The sequence below is a fragment of the Silene latifolia genome, chromosome 6 (assembly GCF_048544455.1).
Source record: "Silene latifolia isolate original U9 population chromosome 6, ASM4854445v1, whole genome shotgun sequence".
Classification (NCBI taxonomy): Eukaryota; Viridiplantae; Streptophyta; class Magnoliopsida; order Caryophyllales; family Caryophyllaceae; genus Silene; species Silene latifolia.
In genome coordinates, this window is record NC_133531.1 from 3,171,586 (window position 1) to 3,196,386 (window position 24,801).

Consider the following 24,801-nt stretch of genomic DNA (forward strand, 5'->3'; position numbering starts at 1 on the left):
TATTATAGGTCGAGGATAGTCGAGTGTTTATTCACAAATTATCCTTTCACATAAAAAGAGTTGAGTGCCCCGTGAGAGTCCAAAAGTCAAAAGATCATGCAAGAGCTCAAAGATTCATTCAAAGTTTTCTGTGCTACGCCGTCATGTAAATCTCAACCATGCTTTGCTTTATTCCTTGCCCGTGTTGTTTCGGGTTTTTAAAATCGTTATGCTTAGCTTGTTTAGGATATAGCATTTGATGGATTTGGTTTCTTGCTTGAGGACAAGCAAGGGTTTAGCTTGGGGGAGTTTGATATGTTCATTTTATATATACTTTTACCCCTCATTTTAGCTCGGTTTCTATTGATTATCATACTTTAATTAGTATACTTTTGAGCTAATTTTGTGTTCTAGGTGTATTGTTGTGTTTGTTACGGTTTTGTAGGAATCTAAGCATTTAGAGGCTTTTTCCTATGATTTTGTACACCAAAGTTCACTAAGCTAAACAAGGCCAAACATTGGACTAAGCATGGAGCATTGGATTGATGTTTGCATGAAGATTTGTTGGATTGAAATAAGAATTACAAATGTTGCCAACAATCAAAGTCAAGCCCAACTTCAATGTCCTTACTAAGGTCAAGCATTGGATGCTATGAAAGCTTTGGATGCCAAGAAGAGCTTAGGATGCTAGGAATTGAGCACTACCGAAAGAAGCATAGAGATCCCTCACGCAATCAAGCACGGACGTAGTGGAATGACGAAGGGGCACACCACCCCGATCGGGGCCGCCCAACCCCGATCGGGGCCGCTTGATTCTCGGTTGTTTTTGTTCTTCCTCCTCTCCTATAAATAGGAGAGGTATTCCTAGGTTCTAAGTATCTCATTCTACGTCTAATTCTACTACAATAAGCCTCAAGCATTATAAGTTTTCTCTCTTTAGTTTTCATTTAAGTTATAAGTTGTTTAAGCATTCCTTAGTTAATCTTTCAATAGTTTGTATTTCAAGAGATTTTCAAGCATTTGTCATTCAATCTTTTGGTTATTAGTTACTTGTTCTTCCATACAAGTCTTCCTTATTAAGGTATTTCTCATTACAAGTTTACAATTTACACCATTACTTTAGTTATCACATAGTCATTATAATCAAGTTTTTCATATTTGCTTTAGCTTTGTTCTTTACATATGTTATATCACTTAACTAATATAATTCATATAACCATGTTTAATATTCTTTACAAATTAGTTTGCATTTTACATCTTAGTATGAGTAGCTAAATTCTCTAGTCTAAAGGCTAGGGGAGCCATGCAAAATCAAACATATAATATGACTAAATAAAGTTCATAATAATATTGATCAATTGTTTCCACCACATGCTTGTTTTGTTATGTTTAATCTTTGATTATCGGCCATAGTCATTGATTAAGTTTGTTCATTCGTTCTAAAGTCGAGAGGCACGGAATTGAATTAGACTAAGCATGTGTGGTAGGACGACCTAGTCATGGACGAGAGTTTCTCTAGGACCCGGTCTATGGTTGACACTAATGCCGTAAGGTGGGTGTCTTTAAGCCTAAGCAATTGACAAGATTATTACTAACAAGTTTATCATGTTATTATGTTTACCTTTGCATGGGTAACCCGACCCCTTTAGACTACCTTTAATCATATTTTATTTACATTGCATTTTCATTAATCATCAAACAAACGAACAAAACCAAAATCGTAATCAACCTCGATAAAAATCTAATCACAGCAATTCAAGACGTAATTCCCGTTTCCTTGTGTTCGACCCCTATTACTACATTTAATTGTGTCTAGGGAAATTATCTTTGCATAGGTACGCGACAAAGCCTATCAAGTTGATCTAAATATTCATGAGTACTAATCATACTCCGTATATAATTACGGTGGTACTGAATTTTAATACCGACTTACATACAACTTTAGATAAGCTGCAATTAGATTGAGACAACATTCATATCATTCAAATCAGTAAAATTTTGAAGTCAATCAACTTGATATAATTGATACATGCATGAAAACTGTACAACCTTGGATAATTCAAAGTTGTTGGCTAGCATCTTAAATCACTATTGAAGTTAGATCCAAATTCATTCCAATAATCTGATTAGACATGTACACATACACACACTCAGATCACAAACATCAAATCAATATATAGTTATCAAGATTTTATAACTGTACATTATAACTTCTCAATCTCCCTTTTTGTCTCCCTTCTTCCCAACTGTTCTCACCCCATTCATAACTTTTAACATTATATTTTTGTGAACATTCATTCCCAATACAAATGTTTCAATCTCAATTATTCACTCATCACCCAACCACAAACTCGCGTATAGATGTTCACTAATTCTCATATGAGACGGTTTTAAAATCATCTTATTGTAAGATATCCCTTATGTTCAGTTGTTAGTACTGAGTATATTCTATGTTATGTCTCATAGTAACTTTATGTGTGACGGTCTTACGTAAGACTTACTCACCTGCTTAATTATCGAGCCATTTTCATAGTGCCTCCTCGAGTTAAGTTCTAAAAGCGCTTTTAACCTTGAAGTATGATTTATACAACTGACCCCTAATCCCACTATTTATATAGCTAAATAAGTTCTTAAATTATGTAATGCTAACTTCGTCTCAATCATTTGTTTATTTTTAAAAATTTTGCAAGATATTTTTAAATCATGAGAACCAACAAACCCTTAAAAACTTGGTCATAGAGTATTAGGGTTTGAATAACTCCAAATTCTAGAATTTACTTAGATAGTAAAAAAATTATACATTTGATTTTACCCAAACTTATTACTGAACATTATAAGAATAAAAACATGTAACAACTTAAATTAAACCTTTAAGCAGTAAAAAAATCAGAGAAATTTTTTCTCTACTGCAAATACAGCTAAGACAGGTGGAAGAAAAGAAAGCAAAGTAGGCCTGTGAACAACAAAGCATAGCTTCTTCAGATGAAGTTTCAGACATTGATAAATAGATCAATAGATACCCAGAAAAAACTAAGATATAGGTCTTCTTACACTAATATATTTATTATAATTTGTACAATATTAGTATTAGTAGCTACTGTATATGACTATCGTATAGTGTGACCGATAAAAAGTGATCATTTATGTTAAAAAGTAATCACTTTTAAAAGTGATCATTTTTTAATATTAATATGTGGTTAGATTTTAACTATGTTACTCTGACTCGTTTAAAAGTATCCGACAAGGGTGCATGAGTGTCGGATTTGTCTATTTTATGGAAAAAAAATTCATGTTTTTTGTCTAGAATGAAGTGTCCGAGTGTCGAGTATCTGATACGGGTACTCGAGGTAATACTGAAAAGTTCGAGCAACATAAGTTTTTAACACAAAATTGTTATTTTTAACAAAAAATTGTAACTTTTTATGTGATCGCACCATATTACAGTCTTATATTAAAATTTGTAGAGTATTTTTTATTAGGGTTTGTTATAAAATACAAGAATAATATTAAAATAATAATGAGAGAGTATGTAAGAAGGAAGTAGGGAGAGGAGGGAATTGAATGAATGGTTGGCATTCCCGATGATGTAATAAGAGAGAGAGGCGGCAGAGGTGGGGGAGTGGTACTAGAAAGGGACTTGTGCATGTTCTTTGAGTAATTTTTGGCTCATTCATCTGTTGTTTTCATCCTTCTTTAATCTAACTTAGCTTTGCTCACTTTGGTCTTGTCAAGTACATTTACTTGTGTGATTGTTTCGTAATCGGGTTATTTAGGTCGGGTTGATTTAGATTGTTACTGTATCAGTTTGGGTTTATTGGTGTAATTACCGTCTAATTTGGTAGTAGTTTATTTAGGTTGAGTTAAGTTAGCTAGGGTTACTTCACGTAAACACAGCGGGGTCATATTGAGTGTGTACTATACGCTCTTATATGTAGGTCAAAAGTTTTATCGAAATAGGGTTGATTAATGTCATTTTAGGCGAGACGTATATTATGCACTTGTATGTAGATTTTGCCAACGAACTATTAGGGTTGAGTTTAATTGATGCCTTAATGTTTCGGGTGCATTATTGGCGGTCATTTTGGGTGGACAATATAGCCTTATTTAGGCTATGTTTTTTTCGATATGAGAAGAGTTGAACCGAACCAAATTAAAAAGAGCTGAGCTAAACTTACAAATGTGAAGCCGAGTTGAGTTGAACTGCACTACTGTATTGAAAGTAGTTTATCTGAATTGAGCTTAATTAAATGATGTTGAGTTGAACTAAATGTATGTAGCTCTAAAAGTTAAGTTGTGTAGATCCGATCAGAATTGAATGAATGAAGTTGAACTGAACTGAATAAATCTAAGCTGAAACTAAATTGAGCCTAGCGAAAAATCCTAGCCGGAGTGAACAAGTAACGTCTTAAGATAAACTCGGAAATTTTTTGAAACTTTGAACTAAAAATTGCGAGATTTCATTTTCCAGCGTGAGTAGTGAGCGCTCCTGCTAACCCCTCCCCCCTTAAATCCACTACTGAATTACTTATAGAACAAAATTGTACTGAATTGATCTGAACTGAACTTATCTGAATTGAACTGAACTGAATCGACCTGAACTAAACTGAAATTAAATGATTAAGAAAAATTTAGGGAATATCATGTGGTCTTACAAAATTCTATTTAAGCAAATTATTAATGATAAGGGATCATAAATCAATCTTAAAATCTTAAATGAGTTAAGTAATCATCAATTAATCATAGTATTGAGATTGAATAGAATTAATTTATTCACATGAACATTGTAGCAAATTCAATTATTTAGTACGGATTACTATTATAAACTTTATAACAAGTTGACCAATTAGTAATACAGATGGAATATACTTGTCTTTTTATGTTTTGCTATTTGTCTGATATCTGTGTTGTACTCGTATTAAATATTATTAGTAGACTTCTTACAGAAATTTGTAGGGTCTTCTTATACATATATCACTTATGTTAAGTCGCTATACATTTTAATGATCTTTGTCCTTCCTATATTAACGTGCATGATAATCAGACATTTTTATTTTAAAGTTTTTATTTTCTTCATAGATTTGTTCTATGGAAAATTTTTCTTGGTTTCCGGAAAATTTTGGAAAGAAATCTATATTTTTATAAAATATATATCCTACACAATTTTGGACCTCATGCTCTAGGAGTCTTGTTGTATACTTGTACATGGCCATGATCACGAGTCATGTAATCGCATTGCATCAATCACCTTGTTTTTTCCGGCTGAAACGAGCTGAGCTGAGCTAAATGGAGTTGAGGTGAACTGAATGGAGCTGAAGTAAAAGTTAATTTTGTGAAGAGAATAACTGAACAAAACTGACTCAAGCTGAACAGAACAAAAGTGAACGAATAGAGTTGAACTGAATTGGAATGAGTTGAAGCTAATGTAGAAAGAACAGGGGATTAGTATTATTGTTTTATTGACGGTGAGGTTTGAGGTTTGAGGGTGGCCAATGAGAATGGAACAAATTTTCTTTTGTTTTTATAGGATATACCATCTGATTTGGTCTGAATTCGAGCCGAGTAGGAGCTCTAGGGCAATAAAGCTCTACCTTTAAACACTGATGCATTTTAAGGGCATGAATTCAAGACCTCTAGTTAAGCAAGAATAATCTTTTATCAGTTAATCTAAGTGCTCATATGTTAAAATTTTCATATATATACTATATGATAATGTGCTAGTTGCATAATACAATTTTATTTTGTTTTGCCAAGTGAGCTACAAGGACTAAAAGGATGTATTCGAATATCCAACTCAATGCTCACAATAATCTTGACATTATGTTAAAGATATGTATCGAAATTCGAAAATGTCTTTATCTTTAGGATTTCGTAAATTTTGTTTAAGACACTCTTAAGTTAAACCCCTCGGAGACTCATAACCTCACTTTTAAATTAACATTAATTAAAACAGTTTTATGTGGATCTTTACTTAAGACCGTCTTATACCATACGAGTTTAGGTGTAACCTATAGAAACAATTAGCGTTGACAAATAAGGGTAAGGGGAAGTCATATCAAGAAATGTGACCGAAAACATTCCGTTGGGAAGATGTACAAAAAATGATAAGAGGAGAGAATCGTGGGGGTGTTTTATCCAGCAGATAATTATAAGGTAATAATTACCCAATACATTTCCATGCCGTTGTAATATTATTTTGTACCAATTCCAACCTTTTTCCATTCATTTTTATTTGATTTGACATTTCATGTCTTCTTCTTCACCCCTCTCTCCTTCTGTTTTTGTCAGATTTTGTTTGTTTCCTTTATTTTATTTACTGTGTCCTCTAATTCTTTGTTCCCCTTTAAAAATGATAATTTAAAAAGGGTATAGTAGTACAATATGATAATTTAACTTAATTAAAAATTGGTTGTATCCGTGTGAAATTAAAACAGATAAAATCTAAACATTTTCAGATAAAAAGTTACCATCAGTAAATTTTAGAAAGCATACAATTTTAGGTATGAATTTTTATCATTAAATGATCAATTTTAATTATAAAACAGTGACATTTATCTCATTTTATTAAGTTAAGACCTTATCAACGGAGGTTAACTGTTGAGATGATAAAAGTTTGAATAATATAGCCTAAATTTGTTTGGTATTATAAAGCCGTGTAGGATTTTAGAGAATTGTTGAGAAAAATCATTGGAATTTAAATGTTATTCGTATAATTTAATTATTACCTCTTCAAACTCTAAAAAAAAAAAGCAGTATCTTAAGTTTCAAATCCAATGTTAATCATAGATATAAAGTTCGGTTCTTAAAAATAGTACTCCCTCCTATTCTAAATAACCCTCCTTATTCGAGGGGGGGACAAAAATTAAGGAAGGGAGTATTATATGGTAAAGTATTTTGTGTCGGGGTAGGAGATTGGAGAGAGGGAAGGTGATGTGTGATTAAAATAAGTATTGTTGTGGGGTAAGTTAATTAAAATAAGTATTTTTGTGGGATAAGGTGATTAAAATAAGATAAAGTATAAGTATTGTGGGGGTATTGTTGTGGGGTGAAGTGATTAAAATAAGTATAAAAGTTTGCCAAATAAGAAAATAGGGAGAGTATTGTGAATAGACGAAAAAGAAAATAGGGAGAGTTATTTAGAATAGGAGGGAGTATAATTTAATTTGTATTTCGTGAGAGAAGTTTATTGAGAATGAAAATGACAAATAAGCTTAATAAAAAAAATCCCGTTATTATAAAAAAAATTATTATTATTATTATTATTATTATTATTATTATTATTATTATTATTATTATTATTATTATCAATATCAAGTTCATCACACAACGACCTTGGAAGCTTAATAAAAGTTCCTGTTACAATAAAATAATAATAATAATATTATTATTAATACTTTCTAAAAGAAGTTTGTTCACTCATATGGAAGAATTACTTGAATTGCACTTTCATTTAATGACACTTGACACACCTAACAACAACAAAATAGAAACATGAAATTGTCTTCATATAATCATATTGCAAAAAAAGATTCTACACGATTTTTTGTGTAAGGCAATTTTGTACAAATATTAGGGTAAAATCAAAAATTAGTGACTTAAATACCCTTAAATAAATCTAGCTTAGTTATAGCAAGTATTAACTACTTCAATTGTGTATACGATATAATGTTCATGTAAAATGATTTTACATGGCTGGGACACTCTGTTTTTTAACTCGAACTTAATCAAGTGATTAGACCTACAATTTATAATGTTCCTACTCTGTATTTCTCAAATATAATTAACATAAACATTATTTGTTATTTATCCTTTGAAAAATGAATATCAATCATTACATCAATACAAATGTGACACGTGTATAAAAGATGGCACAACAAGTTCATGTACCAATATCCTCAACATACTTCATGTTCTTTTCTACATTTTCCCCTCAAAATAACTTTATCCTCTGGTCTTTATATATTGGCCTAATGTTAAGTTTAATTAACATATGGTATACAAAAACCCCTTCCATAATAACTAGTTTATCTTAAGACGGGGATATCTGTTTTAAATTTAAAACGAGTCATATAATGGGTATTTAGATAGACGAAACGAGTTTTTTTACTAATTTCTAAGCATTATGCTTTCTAAAATACCTAAACATTTTATCCCGTTTCAAATTAAAACTGATACATCCGTCTTTATTAAGAATTTCTGCGTACAATAATTTCTCCATATTAACAAAAATCAAAGATGCATGCCACACGAGCCGAGTGCCCGGCCCTGGTCTGAAAAGGAAATTTAACCTTTTCAGGTAATAAATGTAATATTATGTAGAGTTACTGTATTACGTACTATTTACAACTATCACCATCCCTTAAATTTAAGGTCAATTATTAAATTTTGTTGAATAAAATGAAATAAAAATGGTCCCGGACCAATTAAAAGCTGATAAATATAATATCCTTTGGTTGCTAAAATTACCCTTAAAGGTAAAATGTCCCCATGCACAGTTACTAATGTGATCTTATTATTTGATGGTCCTTGTACTTTGGGTATGTATGCATTGCACGCCTGTCCTACGTTCTGCTTATTTTCTTAGATTTGTTGCTATCTACGTAAGTACTTCACTAGTTTCCTTCATTCCCACATACACAAAGATTGGACTAATAATTCTCTCTCGACAATAAACGAGAGCGATAATTCCTCCGTCTCAATTAACTATTTATCTTTTTTCTTTTATTTTTATAAAGGATTTTTTAATTAAATTAAATATTAATAATCGGAACATAGAGAGTAGTTAATTAAGTTAAGTGTTTTTTTTGGAGAAAACCTAATGCATAGTTAAAATAAAAGAAAATGTTAAGGCTCGGTTGGGTAAACTAGCTAAAAAGTTAATTAAAAACTGAAAAGTTAACTGATAGTTAAAATGTTATCTAGGAAAGTTAGCTGAAAATAAAAACTTGATAAGATTGCTAATTATAAAAAATGTTTGACAAACTATTTGAAAATATCGCTGGTATATATTTGGTAAAATAAGTTATTTTGATTAAATAGTTAGATTATTCTTCACATGCTATCCTTGATAAATTGTTGGCATTTCATTTTTGCTAATTTATTTGGTTAGATAAGCTAAAATAAGTTAAATAATTATTCACCTTCCTCTATGGAAAATAGTCATGGAAAATTGATTCACAACTCATATTTACCATAGTTAGTAAAATAACCTTGAAATTTTTTCTCTGATTAGCTTATTAGTGTGTTTCTTAGTGCATATGTTGGAAAAACAGATATACTAAGGCCTTGTTCTTTTCAGCTTAATTTCAGTTCTTATTCAGTTTGTTTTAGTTTAGCTCAGGTCTATTAAACTTACTTTAATTCAGCTCAACTCACTTCAGGAGTTCAAGTCTCTTAAATTCAGCTTTATTCAATTTTATTAAGTTCAGTTTAGCGCAACCTAAGGAGTCGTTTGGTTGATTAAGGAACTTCAACTTCCTAGGAACTTGCAATTCATAGGAATTAAGTTTCATCATCTAATTCGCGTGAATTTGGCAAAATTGTTTGGTTGCCCATGTAGGAATTAAATTCCACAGGCATTTACAATGACCAAGGGGGGAGTAGGTAAGCAATTTCCCACATCATGTAGGCATTGGAAATTCCTGGGAAGTTCCAATTCCTACATTCTCCTCAAAAAATGGCAACCAAACAACCTTGTTTTTTTAAAATCATGGGATTTTCTAATGCTGTTTTTCAAGTGGTAACCAAACGACTCCTAATACTACTATTCATCCTTCTTTTAACTGGTCTTCGTAAAGTCAAATGAGAATAATTACGCGAAATTTGACGAATTTTTTTAATAAAAAAAACATTTAGAGGTACAAATGTAGGAGTAAGATAGGGAGCTAAGGGTTAAAGAGTAGGCTAAGTTACAGCCATCCCCATGCAGTGATAACTCATAAAGCAAGCTAGCATTTTCTGCAACAAATGCATGCTAAACTAAACAGGTTTCATACGTTGTTTGTTTTTGCGCAGCATCAATACATTAATTTTCCAGTACATACATAAATTTAATAAACACAAAATTATTTTTAATTCTTAATAATAAGATTCTTTTAATAATTTAGCAGCTTTAATTTCATAGATATGGTATTAATTATTGACTGTATCAACAGTATAGTACAGTGTTTCTCCTTCATCCTCATTCAATCTATGATTGGCTTATCTCATGTAATAAGTTAAGATGGTATATGAATTTGGTCTTGTACCATTCTTCCTTTCAAAATTTGTTGTCTCCTCCTATTTTATCATTAGTTTTAGAGATTCGAGTATGGCGGAATTAGATATTCTGAATGTGTATTCATGACGTATGTTAAGACTTTTATGATTTTTTTGAATTAATGTGTTTAGATTCTCCTAATTTGACTTATATTACTTGTATATTCATTTTAAGCATTTTTTTTACCCTATATGAAAGAGTGTAAAACTATTAAGAGGTCGTTTGATTATTATTTTTAGGAATTAAAATGCCTATGTAATTCTATTTCATATGATTTCTCAAGTTATATGAATTAGAAAAAAAATGTTTAAACCTTAACACACCGCCTTCTCATTCAACTGTCCTTCAGACTCTTGAAGAGTTGTGTGAATAATACACAAGCGCACCTATATCATATGCTCAAATAGTGAAGGCTTAATCAATAGTTTGTGTACTGCAAAAGTGATAATTGAACTCCTTTATTTTACCTGAACGTTAGATTAAACCCCTCAAGTTTATAATGTAATGATTAGGCTACATAAGTTATGCAAAAAGTGCAATCAATCCCCTTACAATAATAACAAATGAACTCAAAATCTAAAATGAATTAACATCAGAAAAGATATTAAATTATTTTATAAAAATCAAAATATTACGGAGTAAAATTTATAAAAGAGCTGAATATTTTCCTAGTTCCGTAGAAAATATATATAATTTCTTAAAACTTTTTATAAAAAAAAAGGTTAAAAACATACAAATATATGTGTCTAATTTCGATTACCTAAAGTTTTTCTTAGGTATAGAGAAATGTTTTAATAAAAATAACGGTTTTTTCAAAAGCATAAAATAAAATAAAAAATTTCATTTTTTTTAAAATTTAAAAATATTATTTTTGTTTATGACGACTCAATAAGATATGCCGTCGACCTGGCAAAACAGGTCACTCGGGTCGGGTACGGGTCGGGTCAGTTTGGGCCGGGTCATTTCGGGTCTGCCACATATTTCGGGTCGGGCTGGGTCGGATCGGGTCACTTTCGGGTTTCGGGTCAATTTCGAGATACCTGTTGTCGGGTCATTTTCGGGTATAGGTCATTTTGGGTCGGGTTGCTTTTGAGTTAATGGCTAAGCACTTAAGTTAATACTATTTTGATTAAGAAATGCTATTTTGCAAATTTAACCATTTATTAGGGATTATTGTAACCAATGAAACTTTATTTTGATATATATAATATTAATATGAGTTAGTACTAGTCGTTTCGGGTCATTTTGGGTCACTTCAAGTAATTTGGGATCAGGTCAGTTATGAGTCGGGTCTTTTCGGATTGGGTCACCTCGGGTCGGGTCAACATTGGGTCAGACAATGTTCGGGTCGGGTCGGGTCAATTCGGGTTTTGAGTCATATTCGGGTCAAGCAAGTTCGGGTCATTTTCGAGTCTCGAATCAGCCTTTTCGGGTCGGGTCTGACCCATTTTGCCAGGTCTAGACATACACACGTTTTTTCTACTCGAGGAAGGACCAAGTGATTATAGAATACCTTAATCTTCATGAGTATGACGGAGTAATAAATAAGACAATGTCCCAACTTATTGGGATATTTCACTTCCCACGAGAATATTGAACGAAACGTTTATCAAACGAAATAAATTCTTCACTCGTTTTCCTTGTAAATAAGAGGCAGTACGATTCGATTCGATTCATTGAACATTGACCTAAACAACTAAAATACAATCAAGTCGCAAATAATTCAAATGAACTCGGCTTATCCAGTAAAGCTTAAGCTGATGGTTGAAGTTACTTGATTCATTTTATATTCTAACACTCCCCCTCGCCTTTTTTTTCTTTTTGGGCTTGAAGTGTGGGTGCAGACGGGAGTCCCTGGCCTGTTCTGATTATCCACTTTAGAATAGAGGGGGTAAGATTCGAACCCGTAACCTTTTGGTCACCAGGCTCTGATACCATGTCAAGAAACCATCTCAACCAAAAGTTTAAGCTGATGGTTGAAGTTCCTTGATTCGTTTTATATTCCAACATTATTAATCAAAATGAATCCACGTCAGCACAAAGCTAGCCTCGAATTCATGTGATGTAGACCCATTTTAAATAATAACTTTGAAATTAAACCCATTTTATTTAATTATTACTTTTTGTCCATAGCAATGCACGTACTCCAAATCACGTCGACATGATTATTCTCCAAAAGATTGACCTAATTTCCACTTGAAAATTGTCCCACCTATATTTTCAATTTAAAGTACTCGAATTGGGACTACTAATAATTCAAGCAGAAATACTTGATAATGCGATATTATACATTATCTGAATTTTAAATATATGTGTAGGACGGTTTTATACAAGTATATGGGTTAGCTTTGTAAATTTTAACTACTTTTTCACTAAATAGATAATCTTATCTTAATTGTTATATTTTGTTTTAAAAAAATATATTTATATAAAACAGTTTTACAAGAGACTAAATTATCAATCCATATATATATCACTTAGTAATTCAGAGTCAAATCAAAGAAATAATTCTTCCTTAATCAAATCAAAGTATCAAACTCAATATCAAAAATCACCTGAATTAAAATGTTGCTAGAAACTAAGGATATGGTAATAATAATCATAATCATAATATCTAATCATTACATTTATAATATATCAATTGTTTGTTTTGTCACTATGTGCTACATATACCTAAGGTTGATTGATAAGTAACACATGAAAATTATGTTATAACTAACATATATGAGAGGACATGCAACAATTATGATTTAAATTAGATGGTGCCATACAAATTGAATACTTTGAATTGATAATAATGTAATGATTCGTAATTGAACATGCCTTTTGTTTTGTTACACGTGTTGACAAGATTATATGATGGTACGAAATGGTTGTGATTGATTCAATTGGAAGTTCTCTAATGGCTAGACTAATTTCACATAAATAATACTCCCTCATATTCTCGATAACGGTCTCATTGTTGAAATGACACAAGAATTAAGAAAGTGAGTGAATAGATAGAAATGGACAATGAAAAGTACTAATAGGATGGATTAAGGGTGGGTTGGGTTGTAAATAATGAAAAGTAACAAGGGTAGTATAGTCATTATGTAAGAAAAAGCATTAACAAAAACGGACAATGAGATAGTTTGTGAATAGACGGAAATGGACAATGAAGCACTTATCTGGAATAGGAGGGAGTATAGTTCTTGGATGACGAGAGAACCAGCAAGCGTTATCTTTGGTTCACGCTGGGTACATCCCTCGAATGTATAAGTGATAGCTTGTAAATCAACCACCTAAAAATAACAGGCTCGAAATCTGAAAGACATAGTCTCAACCATAAATAACCTCCACATAAGTAACATTGATTTCCTAACAAATGACATCTTTTTTTGGTTGATTGAGCATGAAAAAAGGGATGTAACACGTAACTTCTAATATAAATTTCCGTGTAATTTGGCAAAGAAAAGCGATTGTTTGTATGTCAATGTCGATTGAGATCTCTGAGAGTCATAATTAGGCTCCGTCAACTGGAATGTGTATGACATTGACGCCGATTTTGATTATTAATGGCGATTTTTGGTATAAATTTCTTCGAAATAATTATTTGGTCTCTATCAAACCAACAAGGTAGTAGATACACAAAAGTGCCATAAAGCCTTTTTATTTTGGTAACAGAAGCCCATTCCTTTTTGTTTGTGATATGTGAACAGATGACATTTTCAGCATTCTTACATTAATTGCAACAGATTTCATAAAATTGGTACATTCGCCGTGATTAGCATAATAATTAAGCCTCAAATTATCGGTAATCTCAATCGTATTAGATACGATGAAGAAGAGTATTGCAAAATGCCACACAACTGAATCGAGCATACAGAGTATTCGGATCCAAAGCTGTATGTTAGAGTTAAAATTTTCTTATCAAGTAACTAAGTGTCGAAAGTAAGATGTTTCAGTCTCGTACAAAGTAGACCACGAATGACCGGAAATTTCTCGCTTAAGAGCTTCGTTTTTCCGCTGAGAGCCCAAGATCGACCTAGCCGCCTGAGCGTGACTAATGACCTCATCTATCTGCAAAACATAAGGCAAAAACACATGATGAAACTGGTGATGTACACTATATATTTGTCATGAAGCACAGGAATTGCGGAGAAAAAGTTGGATGATAATGAGAGGAATGGGGTAGAGGAAAAAAAGAGTTGAGAAAACTGACAATAACCTTAAATTTTCCCACATAAATTGTGTCCCTACTCTACTTCATCATTGTTCTATCTTAATTTATTTAGAAAAGACGGTGAGTTTTGTATCAGACGGTTTTGCATATGAGACCAAACCAAATTTTAAGTATTCCTCATAAAAAAACACAAAAGCCCAGATATTCCAAAGCCGAGGAATAGAGAGTCCTCGACTAAAGTTCAAACGACAATAGGAATGGGGTAATATGTTTAAGGACATTATTCCGCTTAGTGCAGAATTAGAATTTGGAGTGATCGTCTATATGATCTGACATCAGAACATTATGAATATACCTGAAGTACCATTACAGCCGAATCAGATGAAATCTACAGGCAAAAAAATGTCTGCGGTCCAAGTTAATATTTTTTAATCGACTGTTCTATGTGGGCGTGAATTAAAAGGTTAACAAGGTAAGAAACAGAAAGCATAACAGCAGTATCACAGCGTTTCAATGGTTACAGCCGTCCTGCCTATGGCCAAGGAAGGGTGTTCGGATGCAATTAATGTTTTTAAGCAGAAAAGAGACTAACCGACTTCCTAATTTGATTGATACATTCAGTCAAAGCTAGCAGTCTTCTCCGACACTGACGTGGTGGGTGTTCCGCCACTCTCTTTCAGATGATATACTTATGCAAGTCCCATCAAAGTGTCTTCCTAAAAAAAGCACCACACTATCTCAATCATATGGAATTTCTGTCACATCCATGTAATATAGCTAGCTGGAAATTCCAATTTAACAGCTGGGAACAAGAACAATCATGACAACAAACACATTTTACGGTCGTCTAGATTACAGATAACTGTTATTTATTTTTGACGTAACAGACGTCAAAAACAAAGATGCAAGGCGATAAAAGAAATCTGTAGAGGTGATGACGGAACAATTACCCTTATATATAAGGGTAACACATTACTGTTCACTTCTTTCCTCTTTTCACCCGCATCACGACTTTTCTTCCTATACTACCGCCTAACAATTACCTCCATTTCGACAACCCCTTGTACATGTGATATACTCCTTCCTTGTATAGCATAGCAGCTCTTTCTCGCAATAGCTACATTTCCGAAGACAAACTTCGAGACACCTGCATCGGCTGCATAACAGTAAATATAAGAAATCTACCAATATGTGAAAGAATATAGATAAGAACTTAATACAAAGATATTATATCATCAATGTTCCTTCACCCTGTACTCACTGTACTAAGAAGCGCTCCTAAATGACTTCAAAAAAAAAAAAACTATCAAAAATGTATAAGGCCTTCATAATATTATCTGAAGCTTTCAAGCCCGCGAAGACAGCTAATGAAAACATGTTATCATGCACGAATTGTGAATAGAACATACCTAGCTAAACTCATGAATCATGGAGTATGACTCTGACAACATTCTCTGTGTCGTGCCAGTTTTTGAGTAACGGATGTCATGTGCTTAGTGATTGCAGCACCTCTGTCCATTGAATCATTCTGTCGACGAGATTCTCAAGCAAAGATAGGATTTCCACTTCCATAGACTTCCATGACCTGCTGGAGGTAACTGGTGTCTGGTGGTGATCCAGTATCAGCATAACCCAATTCATAATACAATGCGCAGAAAACATAGGTAGCCAACTTAAATTTGATATTACAGACGATCACTTAATCCGTGCTTGTTTTAGTTTTCATCATTATCAAACATCGCACAATCACACACACACTGTTTACAACCTCCAACCAGAAAACTGCAGGCATCCTAAATGAATAATTCATCATTTCAACAGGCTATTCGAATGGAATTCACTGCAAGCATATGCACAAATATGATTTCATCAAGCCATTTTAGAGCTCCATGAACCTTAATGAACACTTAACAGCGCTAGCACTTAACAGATAGAAAACATTATTTTGATTTATGCCGAAGATTTGGGACTGTTAAAGCAGCTAGCTAGAGGAAAATGGGATAGTATAGCAGGCAGTTAGTACTAGTTGAACACTTAACAGCGCTAGGCCGCTAGCACTCACCTAACAGTAACCGCTACAGTTGCTATCTATTTCTTACATGCCAAATATGCTACTCCCTCTTCCCCTAAAGACTCGCCCTTGTTTTCACTTAAATATCCGGACAATAAAAATCAAGCGGTTTAGGAGTAATACTCAGTAATATAATCAAGAATCGTCATATCTACAAAAAGTAGACACACCTAAAACTCCGACAAAGACCAAAGCCAACGCTACGACAGTTCCAGGTTTCAATTACCAACTCACAGACATTTGCACACGCCTTTGTGGCTATAATGATCAATATACCGCAACACTCCAAACAACAGAAATACTAACTAACAGTCATTTGCACACGCCTTTGTGGCGATAATGATCAATATACCTCCACACTCCAAACAACAAAAATAAGCAGTACATTACATCTGAACACAATAACAGAATCCCTAAAAATCTGAAACCTAATTCGCGCTTTTGCAATAACAATACTAAACAGTAATCAGGATTCCCTAGTGGAAACCAACAAAGTTTTACGCCTAACTACAACAATTTACACATTGGTCACAAATTCTTACTTGTGAATTGTGACGGTCACAAGCTTGTGACAAGCTTGTGACGTCTCGCAACTATTTTAAATAACGTTTAAGAATGAAAGGGATTGCGAGACGTCACAACTCACAACCGCGGCCGTCACAAGCAAGAATAGATATAAATTGGATTGATAATTGGACACGCACTAGTGTCGGATACCTTAAATCACATCGACAATAACGTCCAATGTAATTGCATCATAAAAAAAATACGAGTATCAAAGTTTCAAACAACAATAACCCTATAAACCCTAAAATCCAATACAATTCAGACATATTTACAGCGCAAAGTAAAAAAAAAAGGAAATAAAATCAACCTTGGGTAAAACGAGAGGGAAGCTTAACATCAGGATCATGCCCTTTGATTTACCTGGCCTCTTTCCCAGTTATCCCACGAAATTCACTAGAAGTGTAGAAATGAACTTGGCATGTTATTTAGCGGGTTTGCGCCGGATATGGACGGGTTTATACTTGAAAATATTGTCAGGCCGGCTCGTGTCAATTATAATGGGCCTAGTATAATTGCCCAAGGCCATCCATCAAATAGATTGGCCTACCCGTTGGCCTCGGATTCGTAGGCTCAAACTTAAAATAAAAACGGGTTTTAATCTAAACAAAACCACCTAATAACATTTAGCAATTCTCATATATGACCGTTCTATACCATAGGACTGGTCCAAAAGGAGAAAAGTCCAATTATAAAATTTAATTTAATTTATATTTTAATTTTATTTTAACAACTCGGCATTTTGTGATAAAATCTCACACATTTAAATATACAATTTATCAATCTAAAAGTTTAGTTTATCAAAATAAAATAAATTTTGACAAATTTATTGAGTAATGTATTTGGGCTTTTGAACAATGGACTAGTCTTATGAGTAAAATGGTTTCACACAACAATTTGTGATATAAAATAGTTATTTTATAATTATATATATATTTTACACAAATTGTTGTGTGAGACCATTTTTTATATAAGACTAACTCAATAAGAGAAATCCAATAAAATTAATTGAAAAATATATATTAAAATATTTTATTTTGATAACCTAATATTTTATATTCATAACCTGCATTTTTAAATGTGTCGGTATTCATCATAAGATGTCGGGTTATCAAAATAAAGTTAAAATATAAATAAAACAAATTTTAAATTTTTGGCTATACTCCTTTTGGGTCAGTCCTATAGGAGAGTGGTTGTATATTTTATTATCAAAGTTGGTATGTAACATAAAATGAAAACACAAATTATTATATAAGACAAATTTTAATAAAAGGCTAGCCCAATAACAGCAAGTCCAACTAAATAATTTAATAAACTTGTAAAAAAAATAGTTTATTTTATTAACATAATATTTTATTTTGATAATTTACATGTTTAAATATGTCAGTATTTATCATAAAATATCGGGTAATCAAAATAAAACCCCAATATGTATATTTAAATGTAAATTTTGAGTTTTTCTCCTTTTGGACCAGTATTATGTTATAAGATGATCTTATAAAAGAGTTGCTGATAAGTATATATCTTTTTTACCAGTCTTAGCAGGCTAGCCCATAGACATTTCTCTTAATTGATAGCCATCCATTAATTTTAGTGGGCTTAAGTTGTTGTCCGTTACCCATTATTTTAATATGTTTTGTTGACCAAGTCAACTTAAATAGCTTTTCCAACTAGGAATGTCAATGGATCGGGTTCGGGTCGGGTGAAGCTTCACTCGAATCCATCCATCACATTAAAAATCTCATCCTATCCATCCATCATCCACGAAACTTATCATCCATCACCCGTCCATCCATCATCCGCGGATGAAACGGGTGGATCAGGTGATAAATGGGTGATGATTTAATAATGTTTATAAGCCTAAAAAAAGTATTTAATTTTATTTCAAACAAAAATATGTAAGGTAAATTAGTATTAGACTAAGTGCTTTAAAAATCTCGTAACTTAATGTTTGCTTGAACATATAAAAAGTAAGTAGATTAGTATTGGGTAGCTTAAGTTTTATATAAATATATATTTTTTTTTCAAAAAAGGAAGAATATCGGGTGGCGGATGGATGACGGGTTGGATTTAGCTTCATCCATCATCCGTTTATTTCATCCATCATCCGTTTATTTCGGGTTTTCGTCCGTCCATTTAAATCGGGTGGATGGATATTTAGCGGGTGCGACGAGATTGACATCCCTATGTCCAACTCTATTTAGGGATCGTTTAGTTCGGAGTATTGGAATGGTATGGAATGAATTGTGATATCATAGTGGTATGGAGTTAGAACCCCATACTTGCTCATGGGTGTTTGGTTCGACCCTGAAATGGATACAGTGTTAGTAATAATATGGAATGGAGTTAGAAACTTGAATGGAAACATTGGTATGAGATTTCAAGGGATTGGAATGGAGTTAGAATCCTTTGGGTATCTAACTCCATTTCAAAACCTCCAACCAAACACTAGAATGGATTGAATCCATTCCAAAAGTTCCAACCAAACACCCCCTTAAAGATGCTAAGGATAAATGAGAAAAATCCATCAAAAAAATTGGACAAAAGAAGTGAGTCAGTTAGTATTCTTTATGATGGATGTATTAGTCTTAACATTAAAATGGGGTAAAGTATTTTTATTGTTGCTTTTTCATATGCATTCCGTTTTATTCTAATTAGTTAATCCGTTTGAAATTTAAAACGAATATATTCGTCTTAAATAAGAGAATTTGGATAAGTAAAATATGTAGGATTTCACAAATTCTTGTTTGTGACGGCACATAACGGATACCATTTTACCTCACAAAGTACCCACTTTTTCTCTCTCTGCAACACTATTCATGTGGTCCCATTTCTCCACTAACCCATTTTGTTACCATTTTAACTCACAAAATATTCACCACAAATGGTAACCCGTCACAAGGGAGACCAATTGGTAGGATTTACTATTTCATTTGCGTTTACATACATCTAAGTTACATGAAATCCATTGGACCATTATTGAACACAACTTACATACATTTACCCAAATTCTCTTATTTAAAACGGATATATTCGTCTTAAATAAGATATTGCCTTACTTGATCAGACTACTTCATATTTCAGTCCAAACAGGAACCCCTGTCCTCATAACCCAAGACTCTCCTTGTATAAAGTTCCTCACAGTAAAAGGCCCAAATTCTCTAGGACTCCTCAACACATGATAACCGGGCCAATTGACCCGTCCTCGAGTAGACGATCCAAGACCCGTATTCATATACTCGGCATAATACAATGTCGCGAGGGCAAAATCGTCTCTCCACTCCGTCCAACCCTTTGGATGGATTATCCCATCAATATCCGTTTTAGCTATAACCGTCCTTGAGTACTTCTTCCAGGGCCGACCCAAGAATGTTTTGATTGATCCTTTTACGGGTATGAATTCAGGGGCGGGACGAATCCTTGACCCGTGGATTGAAATCCCGGTGTTTTCATACGGGTTGTCACGTCCTTGGGCCGTGATCATGTTGGCCTGGTGATTCATGGGCCTTCTAACAAGAATGTCACAGTTTTGGAATACTACCGCGGCATTTCCAAATATGAAGTCGATTGTACCGTAGATTTTACAATCACGGTAAAATTGTCGTAGCGAGTGAGCGAAGAGAGTGTCTTGGTATCCTTTAATGTTACATTTATAGAAAAGGGCATTGTCCGAAGCCACCATTAACGCCACTGCTTGATGCTTTTGTGGTCCGGCCGTGTTCTCAAATGTCATGTCTCTTGCCCAAAATCCGTCTCCAAACACTCCTGCTCAAACGAAACACATCAAAGTGTTAAAATTAATAATTCCGCGTTCATGTTTTGATGCTACTTCGTCACCATCACTAACACCATCGACATTATAGGCCAATTGCCTCGAATAAATGCTAACATTTGAGGATTTGACGGAATCAAACATATCAAGGTCGTCACTCTAAATCAAATATTTCACATTTTATTTACTCTCAGAAATAATAATAATAATAAAAAGGTAAATAACGTTAGAAAAATTTGTTGATTACAGTTTTATAAAAGTCACTTTTTGAAAGTTACAGTTTTAAATAGAGTAAATTAAAAATAACTCCATTTTAAAATTTAGTTTTATAAAATTTCTCTCTTATATAATTTTTTTCTAAAATTAGTTTCTTAAGATGCACTTTTATCAAAAATTACTTCAAAACTCCGATTTGGGTGACTTATTCGTATGTTTATGAACTATTCCGTTTGTGTATTAGTCAATTTATACTTTAAAAGTTATAACAATAACAATGGAAAATAAATTCAAAAACATACGAAATAAGTTACCTAAATTGAAGTTTTGAAGCAATTTTTAATAAAAGTGCATCTTAAGGGAGTAATTTTAGGAAAACATAATTTTAAAAGAGTATTTTTAATTTACTTTTTATATAATTTTCAATATCACTACTGATGAGAAATTGCTCCCAAAACATATAGTGCGACGGAAATTTCATGCAATTTACGGTGAATTGAGATCATAAACGGAGCGAGTATAAGTTATACTTACGAAATGTGGCGGATCCGACGGTGGTGTGACCATCGATGTAATTTCTACGTGCAGTAACAATAGTCTTATCAACACCCTCACCAACAAACATGACATTTCTAAGGTGTCTTCCAATCTCCACATTTTCATCGTAAACTCCTGCTTTTACATGCACCACCACTCTTTTTCCTCGTACTTTGTTGATCAACATCCTCCCTAAGGCATTCACTGCTTCATTGATCGTTTGATATTTCCCTGACCCGTCTTTCGCAACCACGATATCCGCGCGTGATGTTGTCGGATTCCATGATTGTAATAGTTCTTTGTATTGGTCTCCACTCGGCCTCCCTGGCGCTCCTGTAAATGTCGGAAGCCATCCTCTATTTACTAAATGAATAGGCGAATCTAGTAATTTTCCTCAAATTTTTTCAGCTATATATTGAATCTTAACATGTTTGGCAGTTATTCTTAAATATCGGGTTTAACATTTTTGCTCATTTTATAGTCTATACAAATGTTTGCCTACTTTATATAATTCTTATTTTTGAATATTTGTACAAAAATATATTTTACCAAAGTATTTTACACTGTCATATTGTCATTATCTCAAAAATTCCGTGCTTTAGCACGGGATCTACACTAGTACATATATGATATAGGAATATATCGCTAGGCATTAATTAGTTTTTTCCCGCCTAAAATACTAAACCTATAGTTGGGCCGAATTATAGCATGTTAAGCTACAAAAGGGCCATTTTTTTTATATTAAAATATTAATAAAATTTAATTAAAAGAAGATAAACTTTAGAGATTTGCCTCTAGACTTTTTATGAGAAAAAAAATTAACTTTTCTTTATAAATTAAGCTATTAGAAAAAATAAAGTTATAGATTAATACTAGCTTACTGTAAAAAAAATGTCAAAATAAACATTTCATTCTATTATATATCTAATTATCTTAATTAATTAATGTGTGATCTATTATATTTAAAATTTATAATTGATACTCTAAAAAAAAAAAATCTACTGTATAATATTGGAGTAATATACTGAAAAAATAAATTTTTTTGTATATACCGTGCATGCATGCATACACGGGGTCTATACTAGTATAGTAGTATTACCCAATTAAGCATGTCGTATTTACTCTATAGGAAAGCAAAAATACTTAGGTACGTGAACCATGTCATCATATATCCTAGCGTAAATTCTTAGGTACGTGAATTATGTCATCTACTCGCTCTATTCTAGTGAATAGTTTACATTTGCTTTATTTTGTGAGAAAGAAATAAAGCAAACGTAAACTATTGACTGAGATGACATGAGTACGAATTAAATGATTTAAAACTTTATAAGCTTACCTCTATTGGCTTTGGTGTTCCCTATCTTAAGTTTCTTGCCATGCAAAGCCAATAATGCATCGTTCAATATCATCGTCAAATTTTGAGCTAAAGGATGATCAACTTCATCCATGCCTCTATCCTTTAATCCATCCAAACAAGTTCGATGGCTCGTGAGCGCGCCGCTTAGCCATGCTAGCCCATCTTCACGTGTATAGCTCCCATTGTTTTCGAGCAAGCGAGCTAGTAGTGGCTCGGCTTGATCATATAACTTAGCACAATCGTTCAAAGCCACCTTTTTGTAATTGTAATTAGAGTTATTAATGTTGTTGTTTGTGTTGTTATAGGTCAAGTCGTTGAGATTATCATCATCGTGACCGCGTCCACCGTGATGACCACCGCCACTTCCACGACCTCCACCATGGTGCTTACCGCGGCCAAAGATTAATGTGTTGTCGTATGTTTGTGAGTCATTGTCAATCTCACCATCAGGAAGACCCCCACGACTGCTAGCTGGAGCAGTCGTGGTGTCGTCGTTAGTTAGGCCACCATGACCGCCACCACCATGGTGACCACCACGACCACCGCCATGATGACCACCATAACCATCTTCCGTCAGGGTGTCATTATTAGTTAATCCACCATGACCACCACCACCACCGCCACCATGATGACGACGGTGATGACGATGATGACCTAGAATCAAGGAGTCATTAAGGGTCGAGTTGTTAACGTCGTCATCAACATCGTCACCGCCATGATGACCACCCTGACTATTAATAGTCATATGGTCATCCTCAGTGGTCAAGCCACCATGACCGCCACCGCCACCACTACGACCACCACCATGATGACGGCGATGATGTCCAAAAATTAAAGAGGACTCTTCACCATGACTATCCTTAGTCATCAAGTTGTCATTATTGGCCAAGCCACCATGACCACCACCACCGCCACCACTACCACCACCATGATGACGACGGTGATGACGATGATGTCCGAAAATCAATGACTCGTCAACTGTCGAGTCATCATCATCACCATGACCACCGCCACCACCACCACCACCACCACCACCACGTTTACCACCATGATGACGACGATGATGTCCGAAAATTAAGGAAGACTCATCACCGCCATGACCATCGTTAGTCACATTGTCATCCCTTTCCAAGCCACCATGACCACCACCACCACCACCACCATGATGACGGCGGTGATGACGATGATGACCAAAAATCAATGACTGATCATTGACTGTCGAGTCGGCATCATCGTCATCACTACCATGGTGACCACCATGACTATCCATAGTCAGGTCATCTCCATACGTCAAACCGCCACCACCACCACCACCACCGCGACGACCACGGCCGTGATGACGACGATGATGACCGAAAATCAAAGACGACTCATCATGAGCAGATAATTGAGCCCAATTATTTGCTTGGACAACCATATTATGTGCCATTTGAACCATATTTAGGTCATTAACCTCTAAATCTTTTGAATTCATGCATGGGGCTAGGGCAAACATTATTAAAAACAAGAGTATAATTTCATGAAAAGCCATATTTTTACACTTGAAATAATTTTTGACGGTGGAGATAGTATATCATTGCATGCATGTACGTACGTACTTATATATATACACATAATCATAATTGTTACACACGGAAAAAAGTACACATGTAAGCATGATTAAGCCAAGTGTATGTAAATGTACGTACGTAGCGGTTGATAAAACTCTATTACGTAAACTATATAAGTTTCATTATTGTATAAGCTATATATATGTGTATGTGTCGATCATATTTCATCATGACTCATGAAGATGAGTAGTTGGGACTCCCAAACACTAAATGCTCAAAAATCGAGTATTTATTTATTTTTATTTTGGCACAAAGAATAGGGAAAAAAGTGCGGGGCA

General features: G+C 33.6%; 1 protein-coding gene and 1 long non-coding RNA gene across 4 annotated transcripts; both read right to left on the minus strand.

The window, feature by feature from the left end:
* Positions 1-14,023: 14,023 nt before the first annotated feature.
* Positions 14,024-17,441, minus strand: LOC141658472 (uncharacterized). 3 transcript variants are annotated; one of them, XR_012549271.1, is made up of 5 exons: positions 17,342-17,441; positions 15,806-16,001; positions 15,464-15,552; positions 14,989-15,112; positions 14,024-14,293 (listed from the first exon to the last, which is right to left on the minus strand). It is a non-coding gene; the product is annotated as an uncharacterized LOC141658472 (long non-coding RNA). The 3 variants fall into 3 exon arrangements; XR_012549269.1 differs by having other exon boundaries at positions 15,440-15,552; XR_012549270.1 differs by having other exon boundaries at positions 15,347-15,552.
* A 2,487-nt stretch (positions 17,442-19,928) lies between these two features.
* LOC141658473 (uncharacterized) lies at positions 19,929-24,458 on the minus strand. The gene is made up of 3 exons (XM_074465419.1): positions 22,893-24,458; positions 21,554-21,889; positions 19,929-20,796 (listed from the first exon to the last, which is right to left on the minus strand). Exons 1-3 carry the CDS (start codon positions 24,442-24,444, stop codon positions 20,105-20,107), a joined length of 2,580 nt encoding a protein of 859 aa, XP_074321520.1. The 5' UTR covers positions 24,445-24,458; the 3' UTR covers positions 19,929-20,104.
* Positions 24,459-24,801: the final 343 nt, after the last annotated feature.